The sequence below is a fragment of the Gopherus flavomarginatus genome, chromosome 2 (assembly GCF_025201925.1).
Source record: "Gopherus flavomarginatus isolate rGopFla2 chromosome 2, rGopFla2.mat.asm, whole genome shotgun sequence".
NCBI lineage: Eukaryota > Metazoa > Chordata > Testudines > Testudinidae > Gopherus > Gopherus flavomarginatus.
The window spans coordinates 54,174,347-54,191,719 of NC_066618.1; the positions used below are offsets into that span (position 1 = coordinate 54,174,347).

Sequence of the window (17,373 nt, forward strand, 5' to 3'; positions counted from 1 at the left end):
CATTTAGGCTCTAGGAGTTGTTTAGCTTCCACTTTCTCTGTTATTTTAACCAAAAATGGAAGATTTACCACTTATCTATATTTGGCCAGATTGCTGGCATCAAGTGCTAATTTTTTAGGCAAAGGCAACACAAATATTTCCTGTTTTTGTTTTTGTTTTTGTTTTTTTTCTGCTCTCGTTAAAGGAGTTGTTCACTGTCTCCACAAGTAAAGATCAGAGTACCTCCTGTATTCCCCTTAATCAGGCAGAAGGAACATAAGTTTTGGCATTCTTAAATCAAATGGACACTGTCCCAGATCTAGTTTTGGAATGAGAGACCCTCTCTCCCCACACACTTTAGTTCAGTTGTAAGCAACACAGCCATACCACCTCCTCATCAATCTATCAGTCCTTCTGCACAGCAGGATGCACTGACTACTAGGAGTCAACTGCACCAGAAACAGCCTTGCATTATTATCCAGTGAGCCTTCAGTGATGCATGGAATGCTGCAGACCTCATCCATAATTAAATAATAGATTTTGCTATCTTTTATTAAGTAACCTTGCATTAATCAACACTTATTAATATGGAGAGGAAAGACGGTGATGAGGACACTCCAGTGATGAGGACACTGGCCTACAGGACTTGAGAGACCTATGTTCAAGTCCTTCCTGTACCACAAACTTCTTTTGTGATCCTTGGCAACATAGTCTCTTCACACTTCAATTCCCCATCTAAATGCAAGTGGCCACTCATATTATTAGTGGCTGCTTGAATTATAAATTAACCTCTAGTTTGTATGTGCTAGCACACATTGTTCTGCCAGACTTTTGATTAAATATTATTACTGTTAGCTCTGCCTAGAGAGCTGTGACAGATAAAACTGACTTATTACACTTCCGGTTAACTGATGCTCCATTTTCAGACAAGAAACATGCAGTACCAAGGTCACTTGTATTCAGGGGAGAAATCCCTCTCCTGAGCACGGGAGTGAACACTGTGCCTGATCTTTCATCATCCTTTTGCTATGGCAGCTCACGCACTCCTGGATGAGAGCACTCATTTGCCCTTTACCATGAATGGATGATCAGCACTGTTAGGGAGCTGAAAACTACGTTCTTAAAGAGCGGAAGCATTGGTGAGAAAGAAAGTCTGACACACCAAGTAAACTCAGGAGTCCTTCGCTGCCCCTGCCTACCACCTCCTTCACTTGATTATAGATTTCGGACCTGATTCAACAGATTATTCTCTGGCTTGTCCAGGGTTGCTGCAACTATATGTTAGTTTGGCCTGATTTCTTCTCATTTCAGTGATCATGGGGCAGCATTGCAGACTTGTGGTGGTGTGGTTCACATCTCAACATCTGCAAGACGATTTACAATGCCTTGCCTCCCTTGATACAGAGACTATTCTCTGGTTACAGAACCTGGACATTGAACTCTGATGGATACATATAAGAGGAGGAGTTCCACATCCGTACAGTGGAGATAGAAGTACTTCCCTATGTCACCAGGGTATTGTGAGGATAAATAAGTTGTAATTTTTGAGGGTCTCAGATACTTCAGTGATTGGGGACCTAATATAGCATGAAGCAAAAACCTGTCCATAATCTCTCATCCAAGAGATAATATGTAAACTCATTGGCAGCAAGACTCCATGCTTTCTTCTTGAGATGTCTCATACATTGACTTTCTATACCTCTTGCCACAGGAATCAAGGACCTGAAGGCACCTTGACGGGTCAAATCAAAAATAGCATTCGCTGAATGTTTAAAAGTACTCATGTTCCATCATGACTGCTTCGATGTGATATTTCAGCTTTTTACCAGCTGTTTCAGTTTTAGAGCTGTTCAGATACAGGTTGCAAGGATTTTTGGAAAGGGAATTTTTTCCTCTCCACCGTCTCTCTGCTTCAGAATCACTGAGCTTTTTATTGGCCACAGTTATGAAGAAATTCACCTTTCAGCCTAGACCAAACCTAGGTAATTTCAACTCAAATGGTGAAGATTTTAGAATGCTTTAAGTGGATTAAAACATGAGTTTAGATTGAAATGCACATACAGACCTAATTCTAGCAGTTGCTGCCACAATTACTATCATTCACATAACTAAAGTTTTAACTACATTATTTAAATGTTTCAAAGGTTGTCATTGGCACAACATGATCACATTATTTCTTTAAATATATGTCCAAATTTTCTTTTTTCTCTATTTTTTTCAAGCTTACCTGTCAAGTATGTTGTAATTTATTGTGAAGTCTTGCATCTTAGTTTTGCATAACTATCCACAGAGCTTTTAGACCAGAGACACCAATAATTTTTTTTAGTGATGCTTGAAAGTTTTATCATACAGCAGATTTTTTTTTTTTTTTTTTAGAATTACTGGAGCACTGGACATATTTCCAGGAACATTGGTTGTTCCCTTCGTAAAGGACTAAATTCCAAAACTCATTGATGAAGTGGTGGTTCTTTCTTAACATTCAAATAATTTTAGGCTTAGTACTGCTAGTGCCTTTTTAACTCCCTGTCAGGAATTAGGAGGTCTAGTGAGTTCTGTTCTGTGTCTGTTTGCATTATCATTTGGCAGATCATTCAGAGTATGTAAACAAATCTAGAAAAAGAAGATAAACCACCTCTGAGAAAGTGGTTGGCAAAGTGACTTTTTGTTTCTGTCTGTTTTTGGGAGCAGCTTCCCTTCATTCCCCACAAGAGAGTCAGCATACAAATATTGCAATGTTTGAGCCAAACCGTACTAGGAGGAGAGAGAGGTAATGCTTGTGGTTTTTATTGAACTTATATTTGACAATGAGCCACTTAAAGAAAGCTGCTACCAACAGTTGGGCTAGAAAAAGTCAAAACAAACAAACAAAAACAAAATCTAAGATGATAGGAGAAAAGAACCAGAGGCTTGTGGATGGGCCATTCACCTGTGAGTCAATAAGCTTGTGTTCCTGTTTCTGACACCCTTGGCTTTCTGTGACTCATTTTCCTTATCTAGAAATGTGAATAATACTTTTAGTCCATTGTAATGTACTTTGAGACCCGCAAATGAAGAGTGCAATACAAGAGCAAAATGTTGTTGTTCTTGATGATAATGGCTTAATTTTTCTGCTGTTGTAGGTGGGTCCACATTGTTTGTGCCCTCTATGTTCCAGGAGTGGCATTTGGCGATATTGACAAGCTGCGGCCAGTAACGCTTACTGAAATGAACTATTCTAAGTATGGTGCCAAGGTAAGACTAGAAGAGACATATTTACCTAGGTATAGTTTTATTTTCTCTGCATATATGGCATAACATAACTTATTAGCTTTTTGTAATTCTGTTTCTGCAACAAATGCAACAAGATTCAGGGCTGGAAATGCAATAAAAACAGAAGTATGCATCCTCTTTTGTCTTTTCTTTTGTTTCTCATTCTCTTCCCACTCTTTCTTTCTTTCTTTCTGGAGACACTCATTACCTACTTGTTACGTGTGTTAATGGCAGTCTGCCAAAGTATGAATGTAGAGAGTTGAGGAATATATGGGAGTCTGAGTGAAAAATATATCTCCATCCCCAAGTGGACTTTTATGTGAAATATAAATGTTCTCAGTCCAGTTCATAAGAGGATGTATGTGCATAGCACTCAAATTACCATTACAATTGGCACAAAATGACACTCAATAGAGACCAAAGGATTTCTGGTAGATGGCTCATTGGTTTTCTTATGTCCAAATGTTGTTTCTCTAGCTGTCAGGCCTTTGGGGAAGATTTTGCTGTTGCTTCTCTTGTTGTACCCATTTGGTGCATGTAAAATTTGAATCCCAAGGCTATCATTGTGGGACTTTTCATGAGTACTAAATTAACCAACAACAACGACTGTTATGCCAGGATGGCTGAAGAGCAGTCTCTGTGTATTGGAAGTGGCTCTCCAGCATGTCTAGTATGAGTCTTCCAAAACTTTCAGCACTGTTTTAGAAGTGGGTAACCTCTGTACAGCAGCTGTTGTATATAATAGCTAGTTTTTTTGTTGACATAACTATTTAATAGAAACAGAAGTAGTAATTTGGGAACATCGCAAGCTTTAAAAGGGATAAGCAATACTCTTCACAGGTGGGCAGAGTAAGTGACCCAAGGCACTGCAATATGTTGGCAAAATAAAACACTAACCCTATTACAGTAAAGACTGAGTCTCAGTTTCTAATGAAAATATGGATAATTATTTTATATTCTGCCTATCTGAATTCCCTCTGGCGCTCCAGTTTTATACAGTTTAATGCAATATTCTTCATTTCATGACTAAACAGTTGTATAGTGTTGTGTGTTGCTGTGCTTTCACAGCTTCTCCCCAACCTGGAATATATTGCATTTTGGGGTGAGATGATTCTGATTTTATCTGCATAGTTTATAATGTTGCTAATGCAATTGGATCCTTCCCAAATAAGGATTACTGCTCTGATTTTATTACTATTATGATTATTGCTTACATGTTAGCCAGATGATCATTTGTTTAAGTCTATTATGTTTAATTTCTTCTTAATTTTAACAAGGCATGTTTAATCACATGAAACAAAGTGTGCAGAGTCTAAGTTGAAACCTACCAGTGCAAGAAAACAAGAAGAGCCAGCATTATTTCAAGTCTTTTTATACTATACCTGTTAAAAGGGAATATAGAAATAAAAAAAGGAAGTTTGGAGAATCCCATTTTAGATAGCTAGACTTAACTGTATTGCTATACTGCATGAGATTAAATCCATCCATTAGTAACATTTAACAGACTTTGTGTGTCTGTATAGAAGACATCTAAATTATCTTTCATTTATGCAAAAAAAAAATTAAAAATAGAATGTTGAATCTTTATTGTATTGTTTATTCTGTAGTTAATTTTGCCATTTTTCTGTGTTAGGAATGCAGTTTTTGTGAAGACCCTCGTTTTGCCAGAACTGGTGTTTGCATTAGTTGTGATGCTGGCATGTGTAGAGCTTATTTCCATGTGACCTGTGCTCAGAAAGAAGGCCTGCTGTCAGAAGCAGCAGCTGAAGAGGTATGTGTGTGATGCAACTTCTTTAGAAAAACTTAAAATGGAAATGTCCTAACAAAAGCATGTGGAAGCTTACTGTGTTTCTGGATAACATTCCTGAGAAGAGATTTTGATAAGATGCTTCTGTGAGGTCATAAGTATTTTTTTGGAAGTGGGCTAGCTTCTTTTTTTTTTTTTCCCTGTGCCAAGTTATGCTCTTCACAGGAAGCTGTTTTAAGCTGGCCTAGCCGTAATTTAAGTTAGGACAGCTTAAGGCCTGCTCTGATTAATGATAGCTAGTTATTGTCTCTAAGGAATCATACACTAGCTAATGACTGTGTTAGAGGAGCTCCTCTTATCCCATTCCTCATCTTACTGCTTCTTTCTCCTGAAATACCCCTAACTAAGAGGTGGGTGCACTGTTGTAGGAGTTTGCTTTGTCAGCTTCATTCCAGTTCAGAGTCTTCCTCTGCTTTGCTCAGTTTCCAGCTGTAGCAAGATTACATCCCCTTTGTGCTGTGCAGATGGGGCCTTGTTTCTCTTCAAATGTTTTTGCATACATCTTTTTTCAATATTATCATTAAATTGTAACATAAATAAGTAACTTTCATTGTATTAATATGATACTACTTGATTTTCATTCTGAGCCTTTGTAAATTAACATTAATTGCATCCATTTAAAATACTTACATTTAAATTCCATATTCCTTACATATTCACTCATGGTACACCTCTACCCCGATATAATGCTACCTGATATAATGCGGTAAAGCAGTGCTCGAGGGGGCATAAAAGCAAGTTCGATTAACACAGTTTCACCTATAACGCGGTAAGATTTTTTGGCTCCCGAGGACAGCGTAATATCGGGGTAGAGGTGTACCAGTTTTCTTCTTGATAATAAGAATAAAGCAATCCAAATGACAAGGTTTTGCATAAGGGCTGATTTATTCAATGGAAATACCTCGTAAGTGTCTAGTGCTCTGTCCTAATTGCAAAGTTCAAGTTTAGCAAGTCATAGTCATAGTAAATATGACAGAAAGTAAATTGTGTGTAGGTGAGTGAGAGGGACACACACATAACTGCACACACTGTTGCCATTCATTAGCTACATTGGAATCATTGTCTGTCTTATTTCTGAAGGAACTGGCCACTCACACCATTAGTAATTCTCTGTCAGAACTATTCATAAAAAATAAATTTCACCTACAAGATGAACTGCTGGAAAGATAAACATGGTGCCTTCAGCTAAACAGTGATGGCTCTACTAGATGGGGTTTAATGTTGTTTCTTTAAGGAGCTCATGTTGTGAATTCCCATCATTGTATGTGTTTGCCATGCTTTTCACCTAAAAACATTGCATATCTTTAAACAACTGCAAACAAAGTATTTTGTAATCAAGGCCTTGGAATCACATAACTGAGAATTGTTAATTTAAATTCTTATGGAGGTAAGCTCTGTGTCACGTATATTCCCCTACTCTGAAATCTAAATATACAGAGTATATTTTTAAATCAAACTTGTAAAATTTTACTTGCCTCTGGTGAGTAAGTGGGTGGGCTTTTTTTGGACAGGCAATTAAAATATTGTTGTTATGAGAGAGTGAGTGGATTTTTGTGCCTGGTTAGTAAATTTTACTGACAATTATTCATATAGAAAATGTGCTGGAAATTAAAAAGAGAAAGTAAACTGAGACGTATTAATCCACCTTTGTCTGAGGCAGTCTTATTCAGCTTGAGACTTTATACATGAGGTAAATGAATTGATAACGTCGTTCAGCCATAGGAATATGAAAATTTAGTAAGTGAAGAATGAAAAATAGAAGAAAAGTATTACGTATATGAGAGATCATACAAAAATACTGCTGGTGCTTAGGCCATACAAAAACTGCTATGAAGAAGTTAAAGGGAAAACCATGCTATTTGAAAAACATATTTAGAAAACAAGACATAATAATGAGCTCTTTTACTTAATACAGAATAAGGTGTGTGTCTTTTTCCCAAAATGTCCCTTTTTTGGAAATTTTGATCTGTTAGAGGAATATTGAGCAGAATGTGATTGCTTCCCAGAGAAACAATATGGAGAGACCAATGCCTACGTTATATATTTAACATATACGTAAAGACTCCCTGCCTGTCTCTTCTGGAACGATCAAATATTCTAATGAGCTGCTGGGACAAAAGAGAGGCGAGTGTTTCTTGGAATTGTCCAAACAGCAACCATGAATACTTTGTAATTATAGAAGGAGGCAAAGAGATCAGGTTTTTATAACTATTTGGTATTAAAATATATCAGTAACCTTATGTTTGTTTGTGAACGGGCCTGGAGGGAAAAAAAACCCAACCTTGGATACACAAAAATAACTTCCATCACTTCAATATAGAAAAATGATAACTCTCCCATCCCATCTTCATGATTAGTGCAGTAATACAATGCTCTAAATGCTTTCTTTATGTGCTTTATTGTAATTGTTACCTGTTGGTACAACACTTGCAATAGGAAGTTGTCCCTTTTTCCCTGGGTTAACTTGCAGAAATGTAAATTCATTCAAAAAAAACTTTGGCGATCATTAGAGAATGTTAAAAAGTACATGGAGAATGTATTGCTTTATTGTACGGCACAAGGTAGCTGTATTAGAGAACAATGAGGTGCTTGTAGTGTTGGTTTGTCCTGCGCTGTATTTGCTGGGATCTGCTTCAGTGCTCTTTAACTATGATTATTTAAAAAAAAAAACAAACAAAAATAATTCATGAACTAATTTGTGTATTGGGTAGCACTGACCCTTCGTAACATTTTAAAATATAGTGTCTACTGAAACTTTCAATTGAGGCCTTTAACTAAAACAAATCTTTAACTTCTAAGGTTAGACTTTTCAGTTTGGCTTCAACTTGTTCTCTGAAACTGAACCCTCATTATTTTCACCCACAATTTTGAAAATGTAGTCACTTCTGTGTGCAAATAATGGAATTTAGACTTTGAGCTATATGAGTTATGGAACAATTAAATATACCTTTTAATTCTGTTTGCAATTCTGGATGGACTTAATTGTTAGTACAATTTTAACATCCTATTTTGATATAATAAAACTGAATTTTTGTAACAAATTGTTGTTTTCATAAACTATATGATAGCTAGTCTAAAAAAGAAACTTTTCAGCTTAAAAAAACAAAAGCAAAATTCTTGTGTGGTCACTTTTGAACAAGTTTAAACCTGGTTTCTGTTGATTTAGCTTAAGTCAATTCCTTACTGAATTACACTAAATCAGTATACACAATCTAAAATTCTGTTTGAGTGTACACATGTGGGCTTGCATCAATTTAACAAAATTGGTTTTAAACAGCCCTTTAGTTAAACTGATTCAAACCTTGACTGTGTTGCTCTACAAGACCCATCTATATGAAACATAGAATCGTAGAAATGTAGAGCTGGAAGAGACCTCGAGAAGTCATCAAGTCCAGCCTTCTGCGCTGTGCCAGGACCAAGTAAACCCCTAGATCGTCCCTGGCAGATGTTTGGCCAACTTGTTTTTAAAAGCTTTCAATGATGGGGACTCCATGACCTCCATTGGAACCCTATTCCATAGCTTGACTACCCTTATACTTAGAAAATTTTTCCTAATATCTAAATCTTGCAGCAGATTAAGCCCATTACTTCTTGTCCTACCTCCAGTGGACATGGAGAACACTTGATCACCGTCCTCTTATATAATAGTCTTTAAGGTACTGGGAGACTATTACCAGGTTGCCCCTCAGTCGTCTTTTCTGAAGACTAACCATGCCCAATTTTTTCAACCTTTCCTCATACATCAAGTTTTCTAAACCGTTTATCATTTTTGTTGCTCTCCCCTGGACTCTTTCGAATTTGTCCACATTCTTCCTAAATTGTAGTGCCCAGAATTGGACATGGTCCTTCAGCGAGAGTCTCACCATTGAGTAGAGAGGGACTGTTACCTTGCCGTGTCTTACATACAACACTCCTGTTAATCCACCCCAGAATCATAATAATCTTTTTTTGCAGCTGCATCACATGAACGACTCATACTCAGTTTGTGGTCCACTATAACCCCAGATCCTTTTCAGCAGTACTACCACCTAGACAGTTATTCCCCATTTTGTAGTTGTGCAGGTTGGTGTCATCTGCAGATTTTATAAGCATACTCTGTACTCCATTATCCAAATCATTAATGAAAATATTGAAGATTACCAGACCCAGGACTGACCCCACTAGATGCACTGTCCCAGCTTGACAGCAAACCATTGATAACTACCCTTAAAGTAAGGTCTTTAAACCAGTTGTGCACTCACTTTATAGTAAATTTATCTAGACTACATTTTCCAGGTTTGGTTACGAGAATGTCATGTGGAACTCTGTCAAAAGCCTAACTAAAATCAAGGTATATCATGTCTACTGCTTCTCCCCATCTACTATGTCGTAATCCTATCAAAGAAGGAAATTAGTTGGTTTGGCTCACAAATCGATTGTCTAATAATTTACTCCAATATCTTTCCATATATTGAAGTTAGGCTGACTGATCTGTAATTCCCTGGCTTCTCCTTGCTCCCCTTTTAAAAAATATTACCTTAGGATTATCAAAAAAATTTAAAAAAAATGTTTTTTAAAAACCCTAGGATTATTAAAAAATAGTACCCTAGGATTAATTTAATCAGGTCCTGCTGATTTGAATACATCTAACTTATCTAAATATTCTTTAACCTGTTCTTTCCCTTTTCCTGTTTTGGCTTGTATTCCTTCCCCTTAGTTGTCAATGTTAATTGTGTTATACATGAAAAGCTGATTTTATGTTCCTCCATATCATTTTTCTAACAAGATTTTCGCTCCCTTCTTTTCCACCCCTTTTTCTTGCTGAAACAGGACATAGCAGATCCTTTTTTTGCTTATTGTAAACAGCATGCGGACCGGTTAGACAGAAAATGGAAACGGAAGAACTACTTAGCTTTACAGTCTTATTGCAAAATGTCCTTGCAGGAAAGAGAGAAGCAGCTCTCGCCAGAAGCACAGGTATTGTACTCGTGCCAAAGCTGCATGTGTGTTAATCATCAATGTTAAATGAGAAGAGGGAGAAGAGGAAGGTGGAATTACGGTGGTTGAAAATGAAATTTGGACTACATTGATGGCATATGGTCAATTAATATGACAGTGAATTATCTTTAGATTGGATTCTCTAAGAGTGAATGACCCCATAATATAATCCTTGAAAAGGTGCGCATGCAAGCTTCTGAATGGAAATAATCCTGATTAGTTTATATAATTCTCTATTATACCAGAGTAATTTTTAATTCTTTTTAAATTCCATAGTTGCATTTATTTTACTTCTAATTTTTATTTCAAGGATCTAAAAAAATAAAAATCAGTCAAAGCAGCCAGGATTTTAGACATTTTGCTATGTGTATGCTAGAAGAAAGTTCCGCCTTCTCCCTTAGTTATTACAAGGAGCTAGTAGCAAAGCCTACTTTTAAGGTTGTCTCAACACTTTATAATATAAGACCCCTATTTTCAGTTTCTTGTATGTTTTAGTCCTTCAGGCTGAAATGTTCCATGCTGTGTGTCTGCTTTAGGGATGTGTGTGTGTGTGTGTATGTGTAGACCATTTCAGTAAAAGTGATTCAGCTGTTTCTCAGAATGAGGTTAGGGAAAATCTGTTTTGCCCATGCTAAATTATTTCATTAGTTTAATTGAGAAGCTCTGGTGCCTCTGTGGTTTGAAGAAGGGACTTGAACTTTAGCAAGTGAGTTGTCCTAGTGTCAATAGGTTTTTTGGTGGCCTCATGAAAATCCACCAAAATTGGAAAATTTATAATCCTCTAAAAAATTTCAGTTTCTATATATTCTCAGTGGATGATAGTTTTAAAACACTCAGAAGGTTCCATTTGTATTGGGCATGCCCCAGACCTGGGCTAAGTAGGATTTTACATGCAGTTTTTCCTCCCAACTGTCGGGCTGCTGTGACATCAGAGACAAGAATTGAGAGGAGGGAGATTGACTCTGTGCTTCAAGGTCGGGGAGCAGAGAGTGACTGTGGGGCAGAAAAGTGACTGAGAGAAACTGTAAGGGGATAAGGATGATGGTGGCAGAAGCAAGCTGTGGATCTATATAAAAGTAGCAGAAATGATGGACAAGGGGGAAAAAAAAGGCTTTGTAACAAATGCCTAAATTGTAAAGGTCTTTGCTGTGAATCTCATAGACTGTATGGCCAGAAGGGACCATCATGATCATCTACTCTGACCTCCTGCATATTTCAGGCCACGGAACCTCACCCAATCACTCCTATAATAGACCTATACTCTCTGGAGGACTTGCCGACATCCTCAAATCATGATTTAAAGATGTCAAGTTATAGAGAGTGCACTATTTACACTAGTTTAAAACTGCAAGTGACCCATGCTGCAGAAGAAGGCAAAACCCGCCCCCAGAGTCTCTGCCAATCTGACCACAGGAAAATTCTTTCCCGCATTTCAACAAGACCCAGCAGCCAGACACCAGGAAAGAATTCCCTATAGTAACTCAAAGTCCTCCCTGGCCATTGGAGTTATTTGCTTCTAGCAGTCACAGATAGGCTATATATATATCTTTGTAGGCCTGGGTCAAGATTTAAAAAACTGGGTGCCTAAAATTAGACTCTTAAATCTTTATTTATACACCTAAATTAATGGCCTGATTTTCAAGAGAGCTGAGCACCGCCATGTTCAGAAGAGTGAGTGTACAGATTGTTCTCATCCCTGTACCCTAATAGATATTATAAATGTTTCTTGTTCCTGCCCTCATTCTGTATTTCCAGTCTCTCTAGATTAATGATGTTAAATTTGTGTTAATACATGTTCTGTCATGAGGGCTGAATTATCCATTCATTTAGGGACCCCATTTAGAGGCCATCACTTTAACTAGTGAAGCTAAATATCACATTGAAAGACAAAGACTACTTAAAGAAGTATATGTGTTGGTGAAACTTTCCCTTCCATGCATCCCTCCATGTCTAGCCATTGTTCGTCCTTCTTGTGAATGTTTCCTCTTTTTCCCTACCCACTTGCCCAACTTTGGGCATCCTCAGCCTCTCTCTCTTTTTCTCTCCCTAGTAGCGACAAGGTACTTTGTACTGCACGGAGCTATACGACTACTAGGGGCCCTACCAAATTCACGGTCCACTTTGATCAATTTCATGGCCAGAGGGTTTTAAAATTGATTAATTTCATGTTTTCATATGTTTATATCTGAAATTTTAGTGTTGTAACTGAAGGGGTTCTGACCCAAAAGAGGGTCATGGGGGGTTGCAAAGCTGTTGTAGGAGGAAGTCGCGGTATTCGCACCCTCTATTTTGCTCTGCCTTCAGAAATGGGCTCTGAAGGTTGCAGCTGTGGAGCTTCCTGCAGCTGGGAGAGGATTCCGGAGGTGGTTCTGATCTCCTCTGTGCTGCTGGGAGAACCCCAGCTGGGAGCTTCTAGCTGCTAGGCTGGGCTGGGGAAGGACAGGACTTCCTCTTCCCCTGCATGACTGCTCTGGGGGGTTTGACACCCTTCTCCAGATCATGCTGGTCATAAACTAGTAAGTTGAACTGCTGAGTTAACTGGTATTCCTCAAGTGTAGCATGTATATACATGTTTTTGTCTCTCTCTCACATGCAAGGGTATCTCATACCATGTGTTGGGGAAGTTGGATTAATACTCTGTAGTCTAACTTTCTCTTCATGCAGTTGAGTAAAAACGCTGTAACTGGTACTCAGCTGGATTCATGCCTGTCGTAGTTTTTATGCTAGTATTATTGTCTTCCACTGCAAAGACATTAATCAGGCAGTATTTTCCAATTACATGTAACAACTTGATTGTCTGGCATTGGTCTTCCAGACGTCCAAAATATACAGATGCTGTCAGCAATATAAATAGCGTGCCTCTAGTATCAAAGGGGTAGCCTTGTTAGTCTGGATCTGTAAAAGCAGCAAAGAATCCTGTGGCACCTTATAGACTAACAGACGTTTTGGAGCATGAGCTTTCGTGGGTGAATACTCACTTCATCAGATGTATCTGACGAAGTGGGTATTCACCCACGAAAGCTCATGCTCCAAAACGTCTGTTAGTCTATAAGGTGCCACAGGATTCTTTGCTGCTTTTAGTGTGCCTCTAGTGCCTCTATTGCTTTTGTCTGTGAATTTCCTTAATGTCAGCTAGTGTATAAAGAGGCATGTGTGGGCAGTGCTATAACTGGGAAAGGAGTTCCTACAAAAGAGGGTCATAAACTTGGCATAAGTGTCAGCCAGCAGGTTTAGATGGGCGCTTATGCCGGCAGTATACTCAAATCTTAATCTGTTTCCTGATACCTAAGCCAAGGGTTTTACCCACTTTTTGAGCATAGGCAGTTCCACCTACTTGGCAGCAGATTTCCAGAAGACCACTTACGTTAATAGTCTTGTTGAAGGTGGTATTCCCAGAAAGAAAGTTCTGAATATTACTCCATTTGACTTCACAAACCCAAGGTTAAGAAAATACAGTGACCGTTAACTATAAATGTCAAAGTAAAATCAAATGATATTCGTACTGTATGTGGTTTTGCCTGTTGAGTTATCACATCCTAAAGCACTGAAAAATGCTGGATTAGATTGTGCATTTTTTCTTACTGAAAGTAGTGCCTAGTGTACATGTAGTCTAAAGGAAGGTTAAATTTACTGGCAAAAGTGATTTGGATTCCATTTTACACTATTTTATTCTGTTTTAATTTTCTGGGAATTTGATTGTAGGCCCGAATCAATGCCAGACTGCAGCAGTATCGTGCCAAGGCAGAATTAGCTCGTACCACCAGGCCTCAGGCATGGGTTCCCAGGGAGAAGCTGCCACGACCACTCACTAGCAGTGCTTCAGCCATACGTAAGCTGATGCGCAAAGCTGAATTAATGGGAATTAGTACAGACATCTTTCCAGTGGACACTTCAGATACCAGTTCCAGTGTGGATGGAAGGCGAAAACATAAGCAACCGGCTCTGACTGCTGATTTTGTGAATTATTATCTTGGTAAGGATGAGAATATGAAATTTAAGTTTCTTAAACCATATAGACCAGGGTTCGGCAACCTGCAGCGAGCTGATTTTTAGTGGCACTCTGCTGCCAGCTGGGGTCCCAGCCGCCGGCCCTGCTCGGCCCACTGCTGGCCTGAATGGATGGAACCCCAGGCCAGCAGCGAGCTGAGCAGGGCCTGTGGCTGGGACCCCACCTGGCAGGGGCTGGTGAATGGATCCCCAGACCGTCTGGGGTTCTGTCCGCCGGCCCCTGTAAATGTAAAATGTATTAGTGGCCGTGAAACCTTAAATTAATTAAGACTTGGCACACCACTTCTCAAAGCTTGCCGGCCCCTGATATAGACAGTGCTCCACACCTATTGATTTTGTGTTATATGATGTTTTGAAGAAAACATTTGACTAATTATAGAAAGAGAGAGGAGGGGGTTTGGTTAAAGTAACAGTATGCCTATGTATGTGTGTATATATATATATTTTTTTCTTATAGCTTTTTCTCTAATGATTATCATTGCTCATTCAAATGAATGCAGAGTTCACACTCACTATCTCAATATGCTAAAGTAAGTTAAGGTGCCTTTTTAAACATGTCTCTTTTGTGAATTAAATTCCTTCAAACATAAACAGCAGGGAGTATGTTTTTGTTGACAGGCCTGGAAGGGTAGAGTTTTGTTTTGTCCTCCTTGAAGTAAGGTGGAATAGCATCTCTCTCCCCTCTGAACGTCCCTAGCAAAATCTTGGGCGCTATGTCTTTAGGTCCTCAGTACTCTGTTTCCATCTTAGAAGGGAATGCTCTTGTGATTGAGGTCAGCTGGTTTAGCTTGAGGTGACCAATCAGTGCACATCACCAAACAGTTCTCTCACTCTGACTTTGCTCAGGTAGCAAAAGCATGTGACAGTAGAGCTGGGAGGTTCAAAATTTTTTTAAAAAGATTTGATGTGGGTTAACTGCATCTAGAAACTGAAAAAAAAATAGCAAATTGAAAAAAATCTGTTCTGATATTTTTTTTAAAGGGCTAGATTTGAGGAGGTAGACTTGGTGATGATGCCTTATTATTTTTATCCCAGTGATTAGGGCAGTCACACTACAGACGCACACAGGTATATTCCCCTAGCCCGTGGCCCTGGGTAATATCATGCAATGGGGCAGACTCAAATTCTGATCCCTTTTCCATATCAGGAGAGAGGAGAATTAAATCTGTATTTCCCACATCCTGGGTAAGGGCTCTAATCACTTGATCAAAAGTTATAAGGAGGGTTCTGGCAATCACCTCCATCTCACCACTACCTTTTCTGGCTGTTTTGAGAATGGCACCCAAGTACTGAAAAGAAAAATGGTTCAAAACTGCTCACAAATTTGTGTCATATTCAAGAATAATTTTTGGATAACCAAAACTGCATTTTTTCAAATAAACTATTCATCCAAAAAACATTTCCCAGCTCTACATGGTGGGAGAGTTCTTGTATTCCATCACTTTCATAGATCATTTAACAGGACAGTGGCCTGTAATTTGACCCCCCCGCCCCCTGTAGTAGTAGTTTTACATTTTAAGATTTTTTTAACTTAGTGCTTAAATATGTAACACTTGTTCTTTGTGGCACACTTGAACAAATGCAACTAAAGCTAGAAAGGACTGGATTTTCTTTAAACAGAGAGAAACATGCGCATGATTCAGATCCAAGAAAATATGGCTGAACAGAAGAATATTAAGGATAAACTAGAAAATGAGCAAGAAAAACTTCATGTGGAATATAATAAGGTAAGAAAAGCAGTGAATACAACTGTGCTAAGCGTTGGAGTGTTGTTAACTGATAGAATTTTGCTTTTCAAAGGCATTTCTTAGAGATGTGGAAAACTGCTATTTAAAGGAGGAGTACCAGGATAAAAATGTTACTTAAAATATATCGTACTTTCTCATTTTAAATTATCACAACTACAGTGAATTTCTCAAATCTAAGTTGGGTACTGATCCTTCACATAGAGCCTCATTAACAGGGCTTCACATGAGCACAGAGGCCCTTTTGCATGGAACTTGTTGAAAGATTTGGGCCTTGCTTTTTACTTTTTTTGCTGTTCGTGTGCACTTAGTTTGGACAGTTACCCCTGCCTTGCCACTCTCACAGTTTTGTTTTTGGATAGTTTGACTTTCAGGTTCTCCTCTAGTGGTAGTGTCTGGATGTCCAGCAGTGCAGGAATTCTTTACATGAAATAGTGTACAAAACAAAATATGAAAACAGTTGCCCTTGCTTTTATCAATATCCAAATTTTGAGCCTTCCCAAAACTTTTTTTATGGGGAGCAACAGATGATAACTTTGCCTCAAAGAAGTGCTGCTATAATGAATGTGTGTGAAGCAAGCCATGGTATGTGGAGGAGTTAGTGTTGATTAAAAATTGCCTTCTTGCTTTTTGAACTTTTCTGTTTTGAAACAGAAAAAATATACATAATAATCCATTAAAATTATTTTTTGTGCAGGATTATATAATACTGATGCTTGCTGAATTCAGCAGGTTAGAATTTATCCAAAGTGGTTTAAACGTGTTTTAAATACAAACAAATGTTAACATTTACTTGTTTTATTGTCCAAGAATAATAAGAGAGGAATGAAGACAACGATTAACAAAATTACTAGGTTGTACATACAGTATTATAGCTGGCAATTACTTTTGAGAATACTATCTTCTGCTTTGGTGTTATTTTAAATTAGCGAAATAAGTGGGGATTGGTTTTTTAAGAATGTGTGGGTTTTTATGGTAGTGAAGGAACAAAACTTGATTCCCTATATAAAACATTTGCCATAACTTCATAGCTAGAAATATTATAGTACAAATTGTATGATGCATTAGTATACTTTAATTTTGCTTTCCGATAGTGATTGTGGAACTTAATTGTCATGCTGAATTACTTCAGATCTTTTTTCAAAACAGATGTCTGCCCAACTTTCTTCTTAGTGCTGTTACATGCCTGAATGACTGCACTGATCTCTGATGTATTGACATGACTATTGAGTTTCATTGTGTTTTTAATTATGTAATTTATAAAAGTTACAGGTAAAGAGTTCTCAGATAATAGATGCTGAATAATTTCAGTAAATGAACTTTAAAAGAGTTTTTCAATTTTTTATTTTCAGCTGTGTGAGTCCTTAGAAGAGCTACAAAATATGAATGGAAAGCTACGAAACGAAGGGCAAGGAATATGGACTCTACTGGGTAGAATCATTGGGCAGGTTGGCTTTTCATTTCCCCCACCCTCTTTTGCACCATATAGGTGCACATGATTTTCAGAGAATAGGTTTTGTTATTTTGTATCTGTCACCTTTGCATACTGTGGGGTTAATGATTTCTGATTGAAATATATCTAAAGCTCTGCAAGCAACCTACTGGGAA

General features: G+C 38.0%; 1 protein-coding gene across 8 annotated transcripts in view; it reads left to right on the forward strand.

Moving 5' to 3' along the window:
- PHF14 (PHD finger protein 14) overlaps positions 1-17,373 on the forward strand; it is a 281,202-nt gene that overhangs the window by 61,957 nt on the left and 201,872 nt on the right. For all 8 annotated transcript variants that reach the window (XR_007772412.1, XM_050938592.1, XM_050938594.1 and 5 more), the window contains 6 exons: positions 3,099-3,210; positions 4,862-4,999; positions 9,845-9,991; positions 13,715-13,985; positions 15,641-15,747; positions 17,118-17,213. Coding sequence is in view for 7 of the 8 variants with exons in the window: in XM_050938592.1 (XP_050794549.1) it covers positions 3,099-3,210; positions 4,862-4,999; positions 9,845-9,991; positions 13,715-13,985; positions 15,641-15,747; positions 17,118-17,213 (871 nt within the window). In the remaining variant the exon portion in view is untranslated. The remainder of the gene's footprint in view (positions 1-3,098; positions 3,211-4,861; positions 5,000-9,844; positions 9,992-13,714; positions 13,986-15,640; positions 15,748-17,117; positions 17,214-17,373) is intronic.